This window comes from Gorilla gorilla, chromosome 15 (genome assembly GCF_029281585.2).
Source record: "Gorilla gorilla gorilla isolate KB3781 chromosome 15, NHGRI_mGorGor1-v2.1_pri, whole genome shotgun sequence".
Lineage (NCBI taxonomy): Eukaryota > Metazoa > Chordata > Mammalia > Primates > Hominidae > Gorilla > Gorilla gorilla.
Genome location: NC_073239.2, coordinates 21785517 through 21800217, shown reverse-complemented (window position 1 = coordinate 21800217; position 14701 = coordinate 21785517). Strand labels below are relative to the sequence as shown.

Sequence of the window (14701 nt, the reverse complement as noted above, 5' to 3'; positions counted from 1 at the left end):
AGACAAACAAAATAGAGCTTTGTAAAAGATGCCAACCTTAAGGATATATTAGTAAAATATACATATGAATTCTAATTCGTGCTGTCTCCAGTCTTTGGAGGAGTTGAGGAGTTGGGGAGTCTCTAGTCTCAAGTTCCACAACCTCCACCCTCCCCAAAAGCCCCAACCCTATGGTACTTATAATGTAAGTGATCATGGGAACAAAGGACCTAAGGAGTGGATCTAATAACTGTAACCATTCTTAGTTTTTAGATAAAAATAACTAATAAAGTACTGTTCTCTTGTTCTTACAAGCACATTTCAGATTAAGCCAATTCTATGCTTAATTATTTAAATGCATTAGAACAAGAGTTCCATAGTTTTTTTTCTTTTTTTTTTTTTTTAACAGAGTACATTTAGAATGTTGTACTTAAGGGAGGAAAACTTCAGGCACAATCACCAATTACGAATGGCCAATATAGGCTGGGCTTGGTAGCTCAGCCTGTAATCCCAGCACTTTGGGAGGCCAAGGCAGGTGGATTACTTAAGTTCATGAGTTTGAGAGCTGCTGGGGCAACATGGTGAAACCCCATCTCTACAAAAAATACAAAAATGAGTTGGACATGGTGGAATGCACCTGTAGTCCCAGCTACTCAGGAGGCTGAGGTGGGAGGATGGCTTGAGCCTGGGAGATAGAGGTTGTAGTGAGCTGAGATGGAGCCACTGTACTCTAGCCTGGGCAACAGAGCCAGACCTCATCTATACCAAAAGTTAAAAAAAAAAAAAGCAAAAAAAAACCAAAAACAAAAAAAAAACAAACCCAGAGCGAGACCTTGTCTCACACAATAAAAAGAATAGCCAATATATTAAGAAATTAAGCCTTAGGCCAAGCGCAGTGGCTTCCACCTGTAATCCCAGCACTTTGAGAGGCCAAGGCGGGTGGATCACCTGAGGACATTAATTATTAATGTTAAGACATTAATTCTAACATTACATACAAACTTATAATGATTCTCCAAATAAGATAATAGTAACAACATAAATAACTTTTGGCTTCCAAAGTTTAAAATCCAGAAAAAAAAAAAATTGTATTCAGGTCAATAATGGGGGCAGGGCATCCAAAAAACAGTTAATACCTAAAGTCAAGAGGCTACAAGAGGTTTTAATGCATATAAAGTTTATTATTATAAATGTCAGTGACTAGCCAATCACACAGCTTCAGACTTGAGGAAAACATTGATAATTTTTAATTTATTGCCATAGATTGTATCATTTTCAATGTTCATATAAAAATCCACTTTATTTCTGAAGAGCTCGGTGAAAGGGAAGAGCACTAACCCTGCATTTGTATACTACAGAAAGGAGAAGTGTATTGTATGTGAGTTACAGCTCAATAAAGCAATGTGAGAAAGTATGAAAGGAGGAGAACTTAGTGGAGTATATAAAACTCAATCCTGGTTTTGTTAAATAAAACACTAAAACCTATCAATAAATACTGGCATATTTAAACTATTAGGTGACATAATGAGGACACAGTAGATACCATTAGCTAAAGATTTCTACTTCTAAAGATGGAACTTCCATATAATAGAACTTTATTATACAGTAAATTAAAGAGAAGGAAGGTGGCTTATGTAACAAAGGACTAACCTTCAAGATCTTTTAAGTGAAAAGGGATCTAGAGTACATATGTTCTTTTGCATTAAAAAGGGAAGGAATTTGTGCATGTTTGTTACATAAGACACATGTTATATATACACATACAGATGCATGCATGTATATGTTTTTGGTGGCATATATATAAATTAGCTTTGGAAAGACATACAAGAAACAGCTAACACCGGGGCTATCTGTGGGTTAACAGAATAGCTGGAGCACAGTAAAAGGGAAGATTTCCTTAGGTCACCATTTTGTGTGTTTTGGATTTTGAGCAATGTGAATATAAACTTATCAAGAGGAAAAATTAAAAGTACTTTACCTTGCACCATTGTTCCTAATGACTTCCACAGTTTCTTCGACAAAATATCGATCCTTGACATATGCAAAGATATCATCACAAATTTCATGTAAGCGCGAACGATGGGTAAGGCTGGTCAAGTATAAAACTGGAATAATTAGTGGTTCTGGAAAACTCTGAAGATTCTGTCTTGCTTTTTTTTCTGACTCAAGTGCTTCCTGATACGTCAGTCCAGGTCTACCCGTCACAGCACAACTCCACACAAGGCTGTTGCACAGAATGGTTCGTTCAAAAAAGTCACTGATTAAAAAACAAAAACAAAAACAAAATCCCATTACCTATCATTTCACAAATTTTACATTAAAAACTGATAGCATTATCAGGTTATTTTTGTGCCTTTAATGCAAAATTTTATGTAGACTCACAGAACTCAAGGGTTTGGTAACTGGTCAACTTATAACATTAATACAAACATAAGAAAAAGTATATTTAAACTAAATATTTATATTTTGCAATTTAAAGGTACATCAGTCAAAACTAGACTTTGAGTTCCATCTGCTTTTCAGTGAAAAACTGAAAACTTTAAGCAGCTAACAAGAGAAAAGCTAAATAAAGTAGTACTTCATATAATGAAAAATCAGTCATTAAAAAAGTATAAAGTTCTTAATTAACATTTCCCTTAATGTTAATAGAAAAATACCTATTTTCAGTTTGATCTCTCCTGTATTTTCTTGAAACTATATGATGATCTCATTTGTGTTAAAAAAAAAGAGGAAAAGAGAAAAAGGAAAGAAAATAAAAGGTACCTATAGAAGCATAGATTTCTGGAATGTCATACAAAACTCAAGGTAACAGGCAGTAGTGATAAGACTGGGGAACCATTCTATTCAGTGCTCTTCTATTCTGCTGGAATTCCTTAATATGTGCATTTACCTATTTTCAAAAACTCTATCCACTCTCTTTTTTTTTTTTTTTTTTTTTTTTTTTTTTGAGACGGAGTCTCACTCTGTCACCCAGGCTGGAATACAGTGGCCGGATCTCAGCTCACTGCAACCTCCACCTCCCAGGTTTAAGCGATTCTCCTGCCTCAGCTTCCCAAGCAGCTGGGATTACAGGTGCCCGCCACCACGCTCGGCTATTTTTTTTTTTTTTTTTTTTTTTGAGACGGAGTTTCACTCTTGTCGCCAAGACTGGAGTGCAATGGCGCGATCTCAGCTCACCACAACCTCCGCCTCCCAGGTTCAAGGATTCTCCTGCCTCAGCCTCCTTAGTAGCTGGGATTACAGGCATGTGCCACCATGCCCAGCTAATTTTGTATTTTTAGTAGAGACGGGGTTTCTCCATGTTGGTCAGTCTGGTCTCAAACTCCTGACCTCAGGCGATCTGCCTGCCTCAGCCTCCCAAAGTGCTGAGATTACAGGTGTGAGCCACCGCGCCCGGCCATGCTCATCTAATTTTTATATTCTTAATAGAGATGGGGTTTCCTCATGTTGGCCAGGCTGGTCTCGAACTCTTGACCTTGTGATCCACCCACCTCGGCCTCCCAAAGTGCTGGGATTACAGGCATGAGCCACCATTCCCAGCCCTATCCACTCTCCTTTAAAATGCAAGAGATCTATATCACAGAAAGATTTCTAAGACATAATGGGTAGGAAAAACATGAATCAATGAATACACAATCCCATGTACATTAATTATAATAATCACAAAAAATGTATGTACTTATATACATACTGTAAAGATATTCCCTATGGAGAAAGGAGGGGAGACTGGGAAGGAAGGAAAAGGAAAACTTTTTTTTGTGATTCTAAATAATTCTATATTGTTTGAATTTTTTTTTTCTTTTTTAAGAGAGTCTCACTCTGTTGTCCAGACTGAAGGGCAGTGGTACAATCACCTAGGATCAAGCATTCTGTCTTGCCTCAGCCTCCTGAGTATTTGGGACTACAGGTGCACACCAGGACACTCACCTAATTTTTTTGAGAGGATAGAGATGGGGTCTCACTATGTTGCCCAGGATGGTCTCAACCTCCTGGGCTCAAGCTATCTTCCCACTTCGGCCTCCCAAAGTGGGATTATAGGAATGAGCCACCATGCCCAGCCTGTTTGAATTTTTATTTTTATTTATGTATTTACTTTCCAGAGACAGAATCTCACTCTGTTGCCCAGGCTGGAGTACAGTGGTATGATCTTAGCTCACTGCAAATTCTGCCTCCCTGGTTCCAGCAATTCTTGTGCCTCAGCCTTCCAAGTAGCTGGGACTACAGGTACATACCACTATGCCTGGCTAATTTTTGTATTTTTAGTAGAGATGGAGTTTCATCATGTTGGCCAAGCTGGTCTCGAACTCCTGGCCTCAAGCAATTCACCACCTCAGCCTCCCAAAGTGCTGGGATTAGAGGCGTGAGCCACCGCATTCAGTCCTGTTTAAATTTTTTAATGAGCATTACTCATATATCATTTTGCAATAATTTTTTTTAAATGGAGTCCCACTCTGTCACCCAGACTGGAGTGCAGTGGTGCGATCTCAGCTCGCTGCAACCTCCGCCTCCCAGGTTCAAGTGATTCTCCTGCCTCAGCCTCCTGAGTAGCTGGGATTACAGACGCACGCCCCCACACCCAGCTAATTTTTGTATTTTTAGTAGAGACAGGGTTTCACCATGTTGGTCTCGAACTCCTGACCTCGTGATCCACCCACCTCAGCCTCCCAAAGTGCTGGGATTATAGGCGTGAGCCACCGCACACAGCGCAATAAATTTTTTTTTTTTTTTTTTTTTTAAAGACAGAGTCTCGCTCTGTCACCCAGGCTGGAGTGTAGTGGCATGATCTCGGCTCACTGCAACCTCTGCCTCCCAGGTTCAAGGGATTCGCCTGCCTCAGTCTCCCAAGTAGGTGGGACTAAAGGCACATGCCACCATGCCTGGCTAATTTTTTGCATTTTCAGTAGAGATGGGGTTTCACCATGTTAGCCAGGATGGTCTTGATCTCCTGACCTGGTGATCTGCCCACCTCAGCCTCCCAAAGTGCTAGGATTACAGGCGTGAGCCACCACGCCCAGCCAATATAATTTTTTTTAAATGTAAAAAGCCCACTGTGGTAGCATGAGCCTGTAATTCGAGCTACTCCAGAGGCCGAGGCAGGAGAATCGCTTCAGTCCAGGAGTTCAAGGCTACAGTGAGCCACAATCATGCCATTGCACTCCAGCCTGTGTAAGAGTGAGACTGTCTGAAAAAAAATTTTTTTATATATATGCATATGGTTATACATATGCAAAAGGGTTAACAATGGCTGCCTCTAAGTGGTAAGATACAGGTAAAATTTTTTCCTGCTTTATACTTTGTTCTACTTTTCTATAATTATATGTAACCATATAATTCATTATTCTTCAATTTTTCCTCCTTCCTGAAATCTTTACTTCTCCCATCATTCTAAAAGTACTTAAACTGTTATATGTCTATTTCCTGGTTAGCACATCTATCTGTGTAGGTTATCTCTATTAGTTTGATCTCCAAAAATTGGGGGCAATTCCATTCAGATTGTTTCCTTTGTACACGTCTATAGAACAACTTTTTAAAAAGGTATCTATGGAAATAAAGCAAGAGAAACTAATCATACCTTAACTCAAATGAGATCTACAGAAATAGCATGCATATGCCAAGTTATATGGCTCTTAATTCAGTACAAAGAAGATCCTTTTGAACTAAAGTTTAGTTCAGGAAATAATGGGTGTATATCATCAAAAATACAAAATAAAAAGCAGTTATCCTTATAAGATAGAAGGCAGATATCCTAAGAATTCAGAGAAAGGGAAGGGAAGAATTCAGAAGGTAAAAAAAGATTTTTAAAAATACTATTAGAACTTTTTTGGGGGGAAGTAATGTTAACAGGTAGGTCTTAGCCAGACACGATGGCTCATGCCTGTAATCCCAGCACTTCGGCAGGCTGAGGCAGGAGGATCACTTGAAGCCAGGAGTTCAAGACCAGACTGCGCAACAAAGCGAGACCCTGTCTCCACCAAAAATTGAAGAAAAAAATTAGCCAGGGGGCGCACATCTATAGTCCTCGCTACTCAGGAGGCTGAGGTGGGAAGAGCACCTGAACCCAGGAGTTCAAGGCTGCAGTGAGCTATGATTACACCACTGCACTCCAGCCTGAGTGACAGAGCACAGCCCTGTTTCTTAAAAAAGTTCTAGTTCGGGCATGGTGGCTCACATCTGTAATCCCACCACTTTGGAAGATTGAGGCAGGAGAAACGCTTAAGCCCAGGAGCTCAAGACCAGCCTGGGTGACACGGCAAAACCCAGTCTCTACTAAAAACGGAAAAATTAGCCAGGTCCACGTGGTGGCACATGCCTGTAGTCCTAGCTACTCAGGAGGCTGAGGCAGGAGGAGCACTTCAGCCTGTGAGGCCGAGGTTGCAGTGAGCCAAGATCGCACCATTGCACTCTAGCCTGGGTGACAGAGTAAGACAATATCTCAAAAAAAAAAGGAAAAAAGTTCTTAACTTTTTCCTTTAAAAACAAACATATCTATAATATTTAGCTTCTCAAACCAGTACATAGTTAGCACATAATGTACACTGGTATACTTTTTGCTCTTTTTTAAAATTGATATATAACAGTTATACATATTAATACCTGTATACAATGTGTAATGATCAAATCGGGGTAACTGGGATATCCATAACATGAAGTATACTTCTAATAACTTAAACAATCCTTAGTATTGCTTGAGAAAATTATACTTCAAATCTAAATACCTTATACTTTAGTCTGTAAGCCAGTGCTAGTAGAAATAGAATGGTTAGTCACATGTATAATTTTAAATTTTCTAGTGGTCACATTTAAAAATTTTAAAATAAAAATAACCCAATATATCACAAAATAATTCCATTTCAATACGTAATAAACATTTTAAAAAACTGAGATACTTTGCTTACATTCTTCTTTAAAAAAAAAAAAAAAATCCGTCGGGCATGGTGGCTCACGCCTGTAATCCCAGCACTTTGGGAGGCCGAGGCAGGCAGATCACGAGGTCAGGAGATCGAGCACATGCTGGCTAACACAGTGAAACCCCGTCTCTACTAAAAATACAAATAATTAGCCAGGCGTGGTGGCACGCGCCTGTAGTCCCAGCTATTGGGGAGGCTGAGGCAGGAAAATCACCTGAACCCGGGAGGTGGAGGTTGCAGTGAGCTGAGATTGTGCCACTGCACTCCAGCCAGGGCAACACAGCGAGACTCTGTCTCAAACAAAAAAAAGAAAAAAAAATCCAATGTATATTTTACATTTATGTCTATCTTAATTCGGACTAATCACATTTCAAGTACTTAACAACCCATCTGGCCAAGTAATGGCTCCTGTTCTGGACAGCACAGCTCTAGCCACAGCAGCTAAGTGCCTGGGGTATCGAGTAGGCCACGCATGGGATATTTCATGCCATGGCAGGGGGACAGCTAAACGCAGTGAAGTGCAACAAACACGATTTAGATTTAACACTGCCTAAAAATACCAAGAACAGCAATGGTACAAATGCCACAACCAGTGATGTATAGCTGCCCTTTTATACCCCAAGGTTTCTGCTATCTCCTACAAAATGTTTGTGCCATTTGTTTCCTTTGTGTCTATTTACTCTACAAAGTTATTGTTACATTATAGCTTCACTGTGCACAAAGACTTACCCTAAGGAGGCAGGACATGCTACCACAGTGGCCATTTTAAGGGAGAAAAGTCCAAGGGTCATCTCTCCCCTACTCATAACCCCCTAACAGCACAGCACCATCTCTAACATTACACACCTTCACTTTCTCCCACTTCTGTAATCTGCTCACACTTTACCCATTTATCATACACATTTAAATGTGCAGAATTTGTTAATACTGAATTCTAGGGGGTTGGTTACAATGCCTCTTCAATTTCTACATTATAAGAATGTAACTAACGAAACTTACAAGAAATACATTTGACTACTGTGAGCAAAAATGATAACATACAAAGTATTTTTATATGAATGTAAATTTAGGCTAATACAGGTTATTAATGTCAGATTTATGACTGCGCTCTTTCAATCATCCTCTTCACTAAAGGTGGGCATCCTACTGGCACAGAGACCAAACCCTGCCCTCCACCTGTTTTTGTAGTTTTTTTGGGGGAACACAACTATACCCGTATTTTTAGGTGTTGTCAGTAACTGCTTTCTCACTACATTTGCACAGTTGGATAGGTACAAGAGACCCTATGGCCAAGCAAAGCCTGAAATACTGATTATCTGGCCCTTTGCGGAAAAAATTTGATGACCCCTCCTCTTTACCATTATTTCATAAGGAAAAGTTGCTGAGTTACAAGGGACTTTCTTAAGAACGCACCTGTAATACGGAGTCAACCAACACTCTGGTGAACAAACTGAGGAACAAAGTGCAACATACTATTAATTTGTTGGGTATTGGGAAAACTAAAAAACTAAAAACCTAGTAGGGGAAGATTAAATTGTGACATAAAAACCAGAAACTAGGCCGGGTGCCGTGACTCACGCCTGTAATCCCAGCACTTTGGGAGGCCGAGGCGGGTGGATCACAAGGTCAGGAGGTCAAGACCAGCATAGCCAAGATGGTGAAACTCCGTCTCTACTAAAAATTCAAAAATTAGCTGGGCACGGTGTCAGGAGCCTGTAATCCTAGCTACTCGGGAGGCTGAGGTGGGAGAATCGCTTGAACCAGGGTGGCAGAGGTTGCAGTGAGCCGAGATGGAGCCACTGCACTCCAGCCTGGGCGACACAGTGAGACTCCGTCTCAAAAAAAAAATCAGAAACAAAGTACAATTCAGATAAAAACAAAGTGTACTCTACTTAGGGGCCAAAACACACTCATTCTCTCTATGTATGTAAGTATGTATGTGTGTGTGTGTATAATGTATGTATATATATATATACACTCGATCTCGGGAGATCGAGACCATCCTGGCTAACACGGTGAAACCCCGTCTCTACTAAAAATACAAAAAAATTAGCCGGGCTTGGTGGCATATGCCTGTAGTCCCAGCTGCTCGGGAGGCTGAGGCAGGAGAATGGCATGAACCCGGGAGGCGGAGCTTGCAGTGAGCCGAGATCTCGTGACTGCACTCTAGCCTGGGTGGTAGGGCCAGACTCCGTCTCAAAATAAATAAATAAAATAAAATAACATAAAATCAGATAATTCTTAGCAAATGCCCCTAAAATGTAAGTGCAGTCAATAAATATTATCAATTCTTATTGTTCAGGTACCACATGTGCAGAGAGATCCTAGAAGAATAACCAGTATGGTAGAGAAACAATGTCAGAAAAACTCTTATGTTTTCAAGAGAGAAAGTTAGACATTTGGAAGGGGAGCAGAAAGAGACAGAACTATCTCAAACATCTGAAGATATTTCTTCTTGTCAGCTCCTGAGGGCAAGTATAGGAAACAACAGAAATTCTAGGAAGAAAGAGTTTTTGAATCATTATTATAGGTAGTATGGGGCAAACAACAAGGCATGTCCACAAGTTCTTAGGATGGTTTTCATTGTGTTTTGATGGATAACATATATTAGACTATCAGTGAACACACAAAATCCCATCAGGATGACCCAACTATAAAACTATAGCAACTGCTTGTGGTAGACTGTTTGCAAAGAGGTCTAAAGGTGTGCAGGCTCCTTTGAAATATGACATTCATGCTCTTCTCACCAAGAGCTGGAGTCTATTTCATGACCTCTTGAATCTGGGCTGACCTTGTAATCTGTTTTGACCAAAATAATAAAGAAATGATATTGAGTGACTTCCATTCTCACCCTCTTGAAACTCTAAGATCACTATGTGAAACAGCCTCTTTCTGAGGCTGAAAGACCACATGGTAACTAAAACCATCCCAGCTGAGTTCCCAGACCTGTGACTGAGGCTCTTACTCCAACCTGCCTCAGCCTAGCCTCCAGCTGACTGCAGCTAAGTGAGTGAGCCCAGAGGAAACCAGCAGAAAACAAATTGGCAATCCACAGAATAGTGAGCAAATAAAATGGGTTGTTATTTTGAGCCACCAAGTTTTGGGGTAGGTTGTTACTACAACCTACAATATTGCAGTAACTGATCAATGTATTGTCTGAAGAAAAAATGTATTTAAAACATCTGAAACTAAGTACGTGTCTGCTAAGTAGACAAAAGATAAAATTCAGAAAGAAAAGCATTTAGGAATCTCTGCTATACCATCCAGGAAAAAAGGACTCATGGATCCAAGTATCAGGACAATATGGCAGGCTTATTCCTTAAAAAGGAGCTAAACATCTCATTTAAAGACACTAGCTAAGAAAATCATCCAACTTCCTTTGAAAACCCCATGCTCACCAAATAGCCTTTGATTATAACTAGATTTCACACATAACTGACCATTAGTATAGGAATTGGTCAGTATGAAAGACATTCTTCCCTACTATAAATTGATGATGTTCTGATGTGTCCATTGAATACCTAGAGCTTAATCACTTGGGGTACAATAAAAAAAACCAAATGTCTAAGCAGACAGTACAGAGTGGTATCTACACAAAGATCTAGGCAGCCAGTTTAAATTCCAGGCAATGCCCCTATTTTCTTAGTGCACACTTCAACAGATATTAGGAAGAATTTTCCATAATAAGCACTATGTGATAGTAAACAGTAAAAAGAGCATAAATGCTAGAATAATTGATGTGAGTTAGAGTCTAGCATTATCAGTTACTAGAAAAATAATTTTGGACACCGTAATCTTGGATTTACTCCCCACCCCAACTTCAGTTTCCTCACCTGTAAAAGGAGGCTGTTGAAAGGACTGACTTATTAACAAGAGAGAGCAGATGAACAATGAAAACAGGATGCCTTGTAAGCTAGTTAAACCTCTTCCAATGAAAAGCCAGGGTGAAACATAATTTGGACCACCTGTTAGTCATGTTGTGGAAGAGAGTTATACATTTTGTATGGAAGGCTGGACTCACTCAAAGATGGGAAATATATTCCAAGTGTCTACATGGCTAAAAAAAAAAAGTTATTTTATTTATGAGATTAAGTCACTAGGTAATACAACAAATCATTTTCCTATCCCACAAGTCAAGAACTTCTGTATTCAGACCTGTTCCATTTTTTAACAATCCACAGCAAAAATAAACAAAATTGTTGTCGGCTAGCCAAAATTAAAGAATATTTTTATTTTTGTAGAAACAAGGTCTTACTATTTCGACCTGGCTGATCTCAAACTCCTGGCCTCTAGTGATCCTCCCACCTCAACCTCCCAAAATGTTTGGATTATAGGCATGAGCCACCGCACGCAGCCAGAATAAATCGTATTTAAGAGACTACATTATGCACCTTAGCTTATGCATTTGTCTATAGTTGATGTGCTATTGAGTCTTCTTTACCTATGAAAAAGCAGGTCAATCAAGAGTTAGCAATTAGTTAAGGAGAATGTAGTAAGGAGTTTCTGCTACATAATCACTGAGGATGTATCCTGGCCAGTCACTGTCTCAAAGAGCTCAGGTTCTTGGAGAAGACAAAATGTGAGGCATAGGCCAAGTGCGGTGGCTCACACCTGTAATCCCAGCACTTTGGGAGACCAAGGCAGGCAGATCACTTGAACTCAGGAGTTCAAGACCAGCCTGGGCAACACGACGAAACCCCGTCTCTACGAAAATACAAAAATTTGCCAGAGTGGTGGCATGCACCTGCAATTCCAGCCACTCAGGAGGCTAAGGTGGTAAGGTGGGGGGGATTGTTTGAGCCCAGGAGGTGGAGGCTGCAGTGAGCCAAGATTGTGCCACTGCACTCCAGCCTGGGCGACAGAGTGAGAACCTGTCTCAAAATAAGTAAATAAATAAAAATAATGGAAGACAGATAGTTCTGGAATGCGAAAAATCTGTATTTCAGCAATTCAGATTTCTCCATGGTTAGAATAATTCAGCTCAAGAACCAAAGTGCCTTAAGAGTGTTTAATTCACAAAGGATAACAGTCATATTCATCCTACCCTCTAAAAGTGAGAAAAGCCTCTTTAAAAGACTGCTTATGTGGAAGGAGAAAGCAGTTTGAAATTTAAGCCTATTTACTATTTTGTTGATACTCTTAGTTTTTTTTTTAATCATAATTGTTAGCAAGGCCTGTAGCTTTAAAATCCTAAAAAAAAAAAAAAAAAACCTTGTCCAATTACCTAATCCAAGTTCACTTAACTAGTTACGAGAACTCTATTTGAGTAACAAAACAAGTCTCTACAGGAGCAGAGCGAGACGTGCACTCCTACTTAAAAGTACTGTGACGAAAAGTACTCTACTTCTCTGGATATAACATGTTTAACGTGTAACCCTTTCTGCGGAGCTGAAGAAAAAGGTTTACTTAAAATAAATGCTCAAAGGAAGTTTTCTAACCTCACTATTCATTTCTTAGACAGGTACAGTTTGCCCAAAACCCTCCCTTGATCAAGCCCCCACTCAGAAAAGGTGCCTCCTTACACGCGACGTTACTTGGTTGCTATTACACTTGGTTTGCAAGCCACAAAGGGACTCCTTTTGAGTGGAGAGGATAAAGCATAAGAAAAAGAGAGGATCACCCTCTTCGAATGATTGATCAAGTCAGGTTCTCACTTAGAGATCCTGTTTAAACACAAGACGCTAAAACACACCCCCTTGCTCCGTGTCACAGGACTAGATCTCTTGGGATAAATTAAGCGACGGGCTGAAAATGTAGGAGCTGTAACTACACCAGCAGCTCCGCGTTCTTATCAAAACAATAGCGAGTGGCACATGTCAGGCAGCCCACATGCGCAGGGGGATAAAGCGGCGCCTGGCTGAGTCTGGAGTTGAACTTGTCTTAACCCCCTCCCCCAACACCCTCCACCGCGCTCCCGGCTACGCGAAAGTGAAAACGAGGGGCGCCCAAGGCCCTGCTTCTTCCCCCTTCCTCTTCCCCTTGCCCAGCCGCGACTTCTTCCTCACTGATCTCCCGGGGGCGGAGACGCTGAGTTCCCCGGAGACGAGAGTTAGTCACCAAGAAGAGGCGGTGACAGAGAGCGCGGCTCGCGTCGCACTCCGAGGCCTAGCAGCGCCGGACGGGAGGCCGCGGACGGAGGCTCTCGCGTCCCGCGCCCTCCACCCCTGGCCCGTAGGGACGCCCCCTCCTTCCCTTCTAGACCGAGTCTCAACTCCGCTCCTCTCTCCCCTACCCCAGGCAGCTCCAACGTCAGACCCCACTCCCGACTGAGAAAACGAAGCCCAGCCCAGTCGTTTCCTGCCCACCGGGGCAGGAATTCCCTTCCCCGGCCCAGGGACTGCGGCCCCACGTCGCTGACCCTAGCGGGGATCCCCTCGGCCGCCGGGAGGGGATCCCGGAACTGGCCCCGGAGTGCGCGTGTGGCCGCGGCGGGGAGGGGCGAGGCGGGGAGTTTCCGCCGCCCCGCCGCCAGGAGGGCGGGAGGGCGACAGCAGCGGCTAGGAGCGGTCCCCGAGGCCGGCCAGGGACCCCAGCCTCCTCCGCCACTACCAACCCGCGTTCCCCACGCACGCCGCCGCCAGTTGGCCCCGCGCGTTCTCCAGGTGGAGGCCAGGAGGCAGAGAACCGCGGGCCCGGGGGCCACCCGTCACTTTCAAGTCGCCCCGCCAGAAGCCCAGGGCGAGGAAAAGGAGAGAGACAAAAGGGCGCTGCGGGGGAAGTCCCCACACCCCCCGCGGCCCCGCACACGGCCCGGCTCTTACTCGTAGTGGCGGAAGATCTCGTTGGTGACTTTACAGTAGAAAACTTCCTCGTCGGGCCGCAGGTCCGCGGGCGGCTTCTGTCTCACAAACGGCTTTCGGTGTAGCAGCGGCATCTCCCGTCCGCCCGCGGGCTCGCCTGGACCCTCGGCCGCCCGCGCCGGCCCCGCTTCCCTATCAAAATTGGAGGGAAAGGAAAGCCGGTAAGGTGGGGAGCCCTCGGCGGCAGCGTGGGCCGGTCCGCGCGCTGGGAGAAGCTCGGCTGCCTTTTGTGTGACTGACGCGCCACGGCCGCTACCGGAGCCGAGTTCGTTCCTGCCGCTGCCCGGGTGTCGAGCGAGCGGAGCCGCCGCCGCCCCTGCCCCTCGAGCGCGCCCTACCTCCTCTCGTCCTGCCGCCGCCTCACAATGGGGCAGGACGCCCCGCCGCGGGGGGCAGTGCGGGAGCGGCGGCGGCCCCCTCCCCCAGGGCCGGCTCTTCGCCCGCCGCCGCCGCCAGGCTCACAACGTGCTCGGCGCGCAGCTGGCCGGCCGGCCAGCCCAACGCCGCCAGGGCGCTCGCCGCGGGCGGACCCCGGAGCTGCTCCGCTTTGTTCCCGGCTCGCCTCCACTTCCCGGCCGGCGCCGGCCGGCTCCTGAGCGACCCTCACCTGCGATCACGCCGACTGCCACTTGTCCACCTTCTCCACTACAAAGGCAACGAGGGGAGACCCCGTCCTCCCAGGGGACCGCCTCTCTCCGGCCCCGCCGCGCCCCTGGCTGCCGCTTCTCCCGCTGCCACTGCCCGACTCCGCGCGGGGAATTGCGTCCCACCGCCACTTCCCCGCCTCTCGGAGCTCCTGGGAAGTTTCTGATCTACTTTCGGCTCTGAAGGAGGAAGAGCTGTTGGGAGGAGCTTTTCACTCCTCGCTTCTACCTTTTTATTGGCTACTCGATGACTTTTACAGCCTGTCACTGATACAGGAAGAGACAGCGAAGAGCTTGGGAGAACTACATTATTAATTAATGGAGCAACCCCTCGTGAAGATTCAGAAGCATCCTCCATGTTTGAGATTAT

The 14701-nt window shown here is 43.8% G+C and overlaps 1 protein-coding gene across 2 annotated transcripts in view; it reads right to left on the bottom strand.

Annotated features, from left to right (window-relative positions):
* The window catches only part of BAZ1A (bromodomain adjacent to zinc finger domain 1A), a 120493-nt gene extending 106432 nt beyond the window's left edge, over window positions 1-14061 (bottom strand). The window contains exons 1-3 of one of the 2 annotated variants that reach the window (XM_055361308.2): window positions 14026-14061; window positions 13649-13819; window positions 1958-2236 (exon numbers count right to left, since the gene is read on the bottom strand). In XM_055361308.2, the coding sequence (XP_055217283.1) occupies window positions 1958-2236; window positions 13649-13761 (392 nt within the window). In that variant the 5' untranslated portion in view covers window positions 13762-13819; window positions 14026-14061. Of the gene's footprint in view, window positions 1-1957; window positions 2237-13648; window positions 13820-14025 lie in introns of those variants that run through there. The other variant, XM_031001894.3, reaches the window with a different exon arrangement.
* Window positions 14062-14701: the final 640 nt, after the last annotated feature.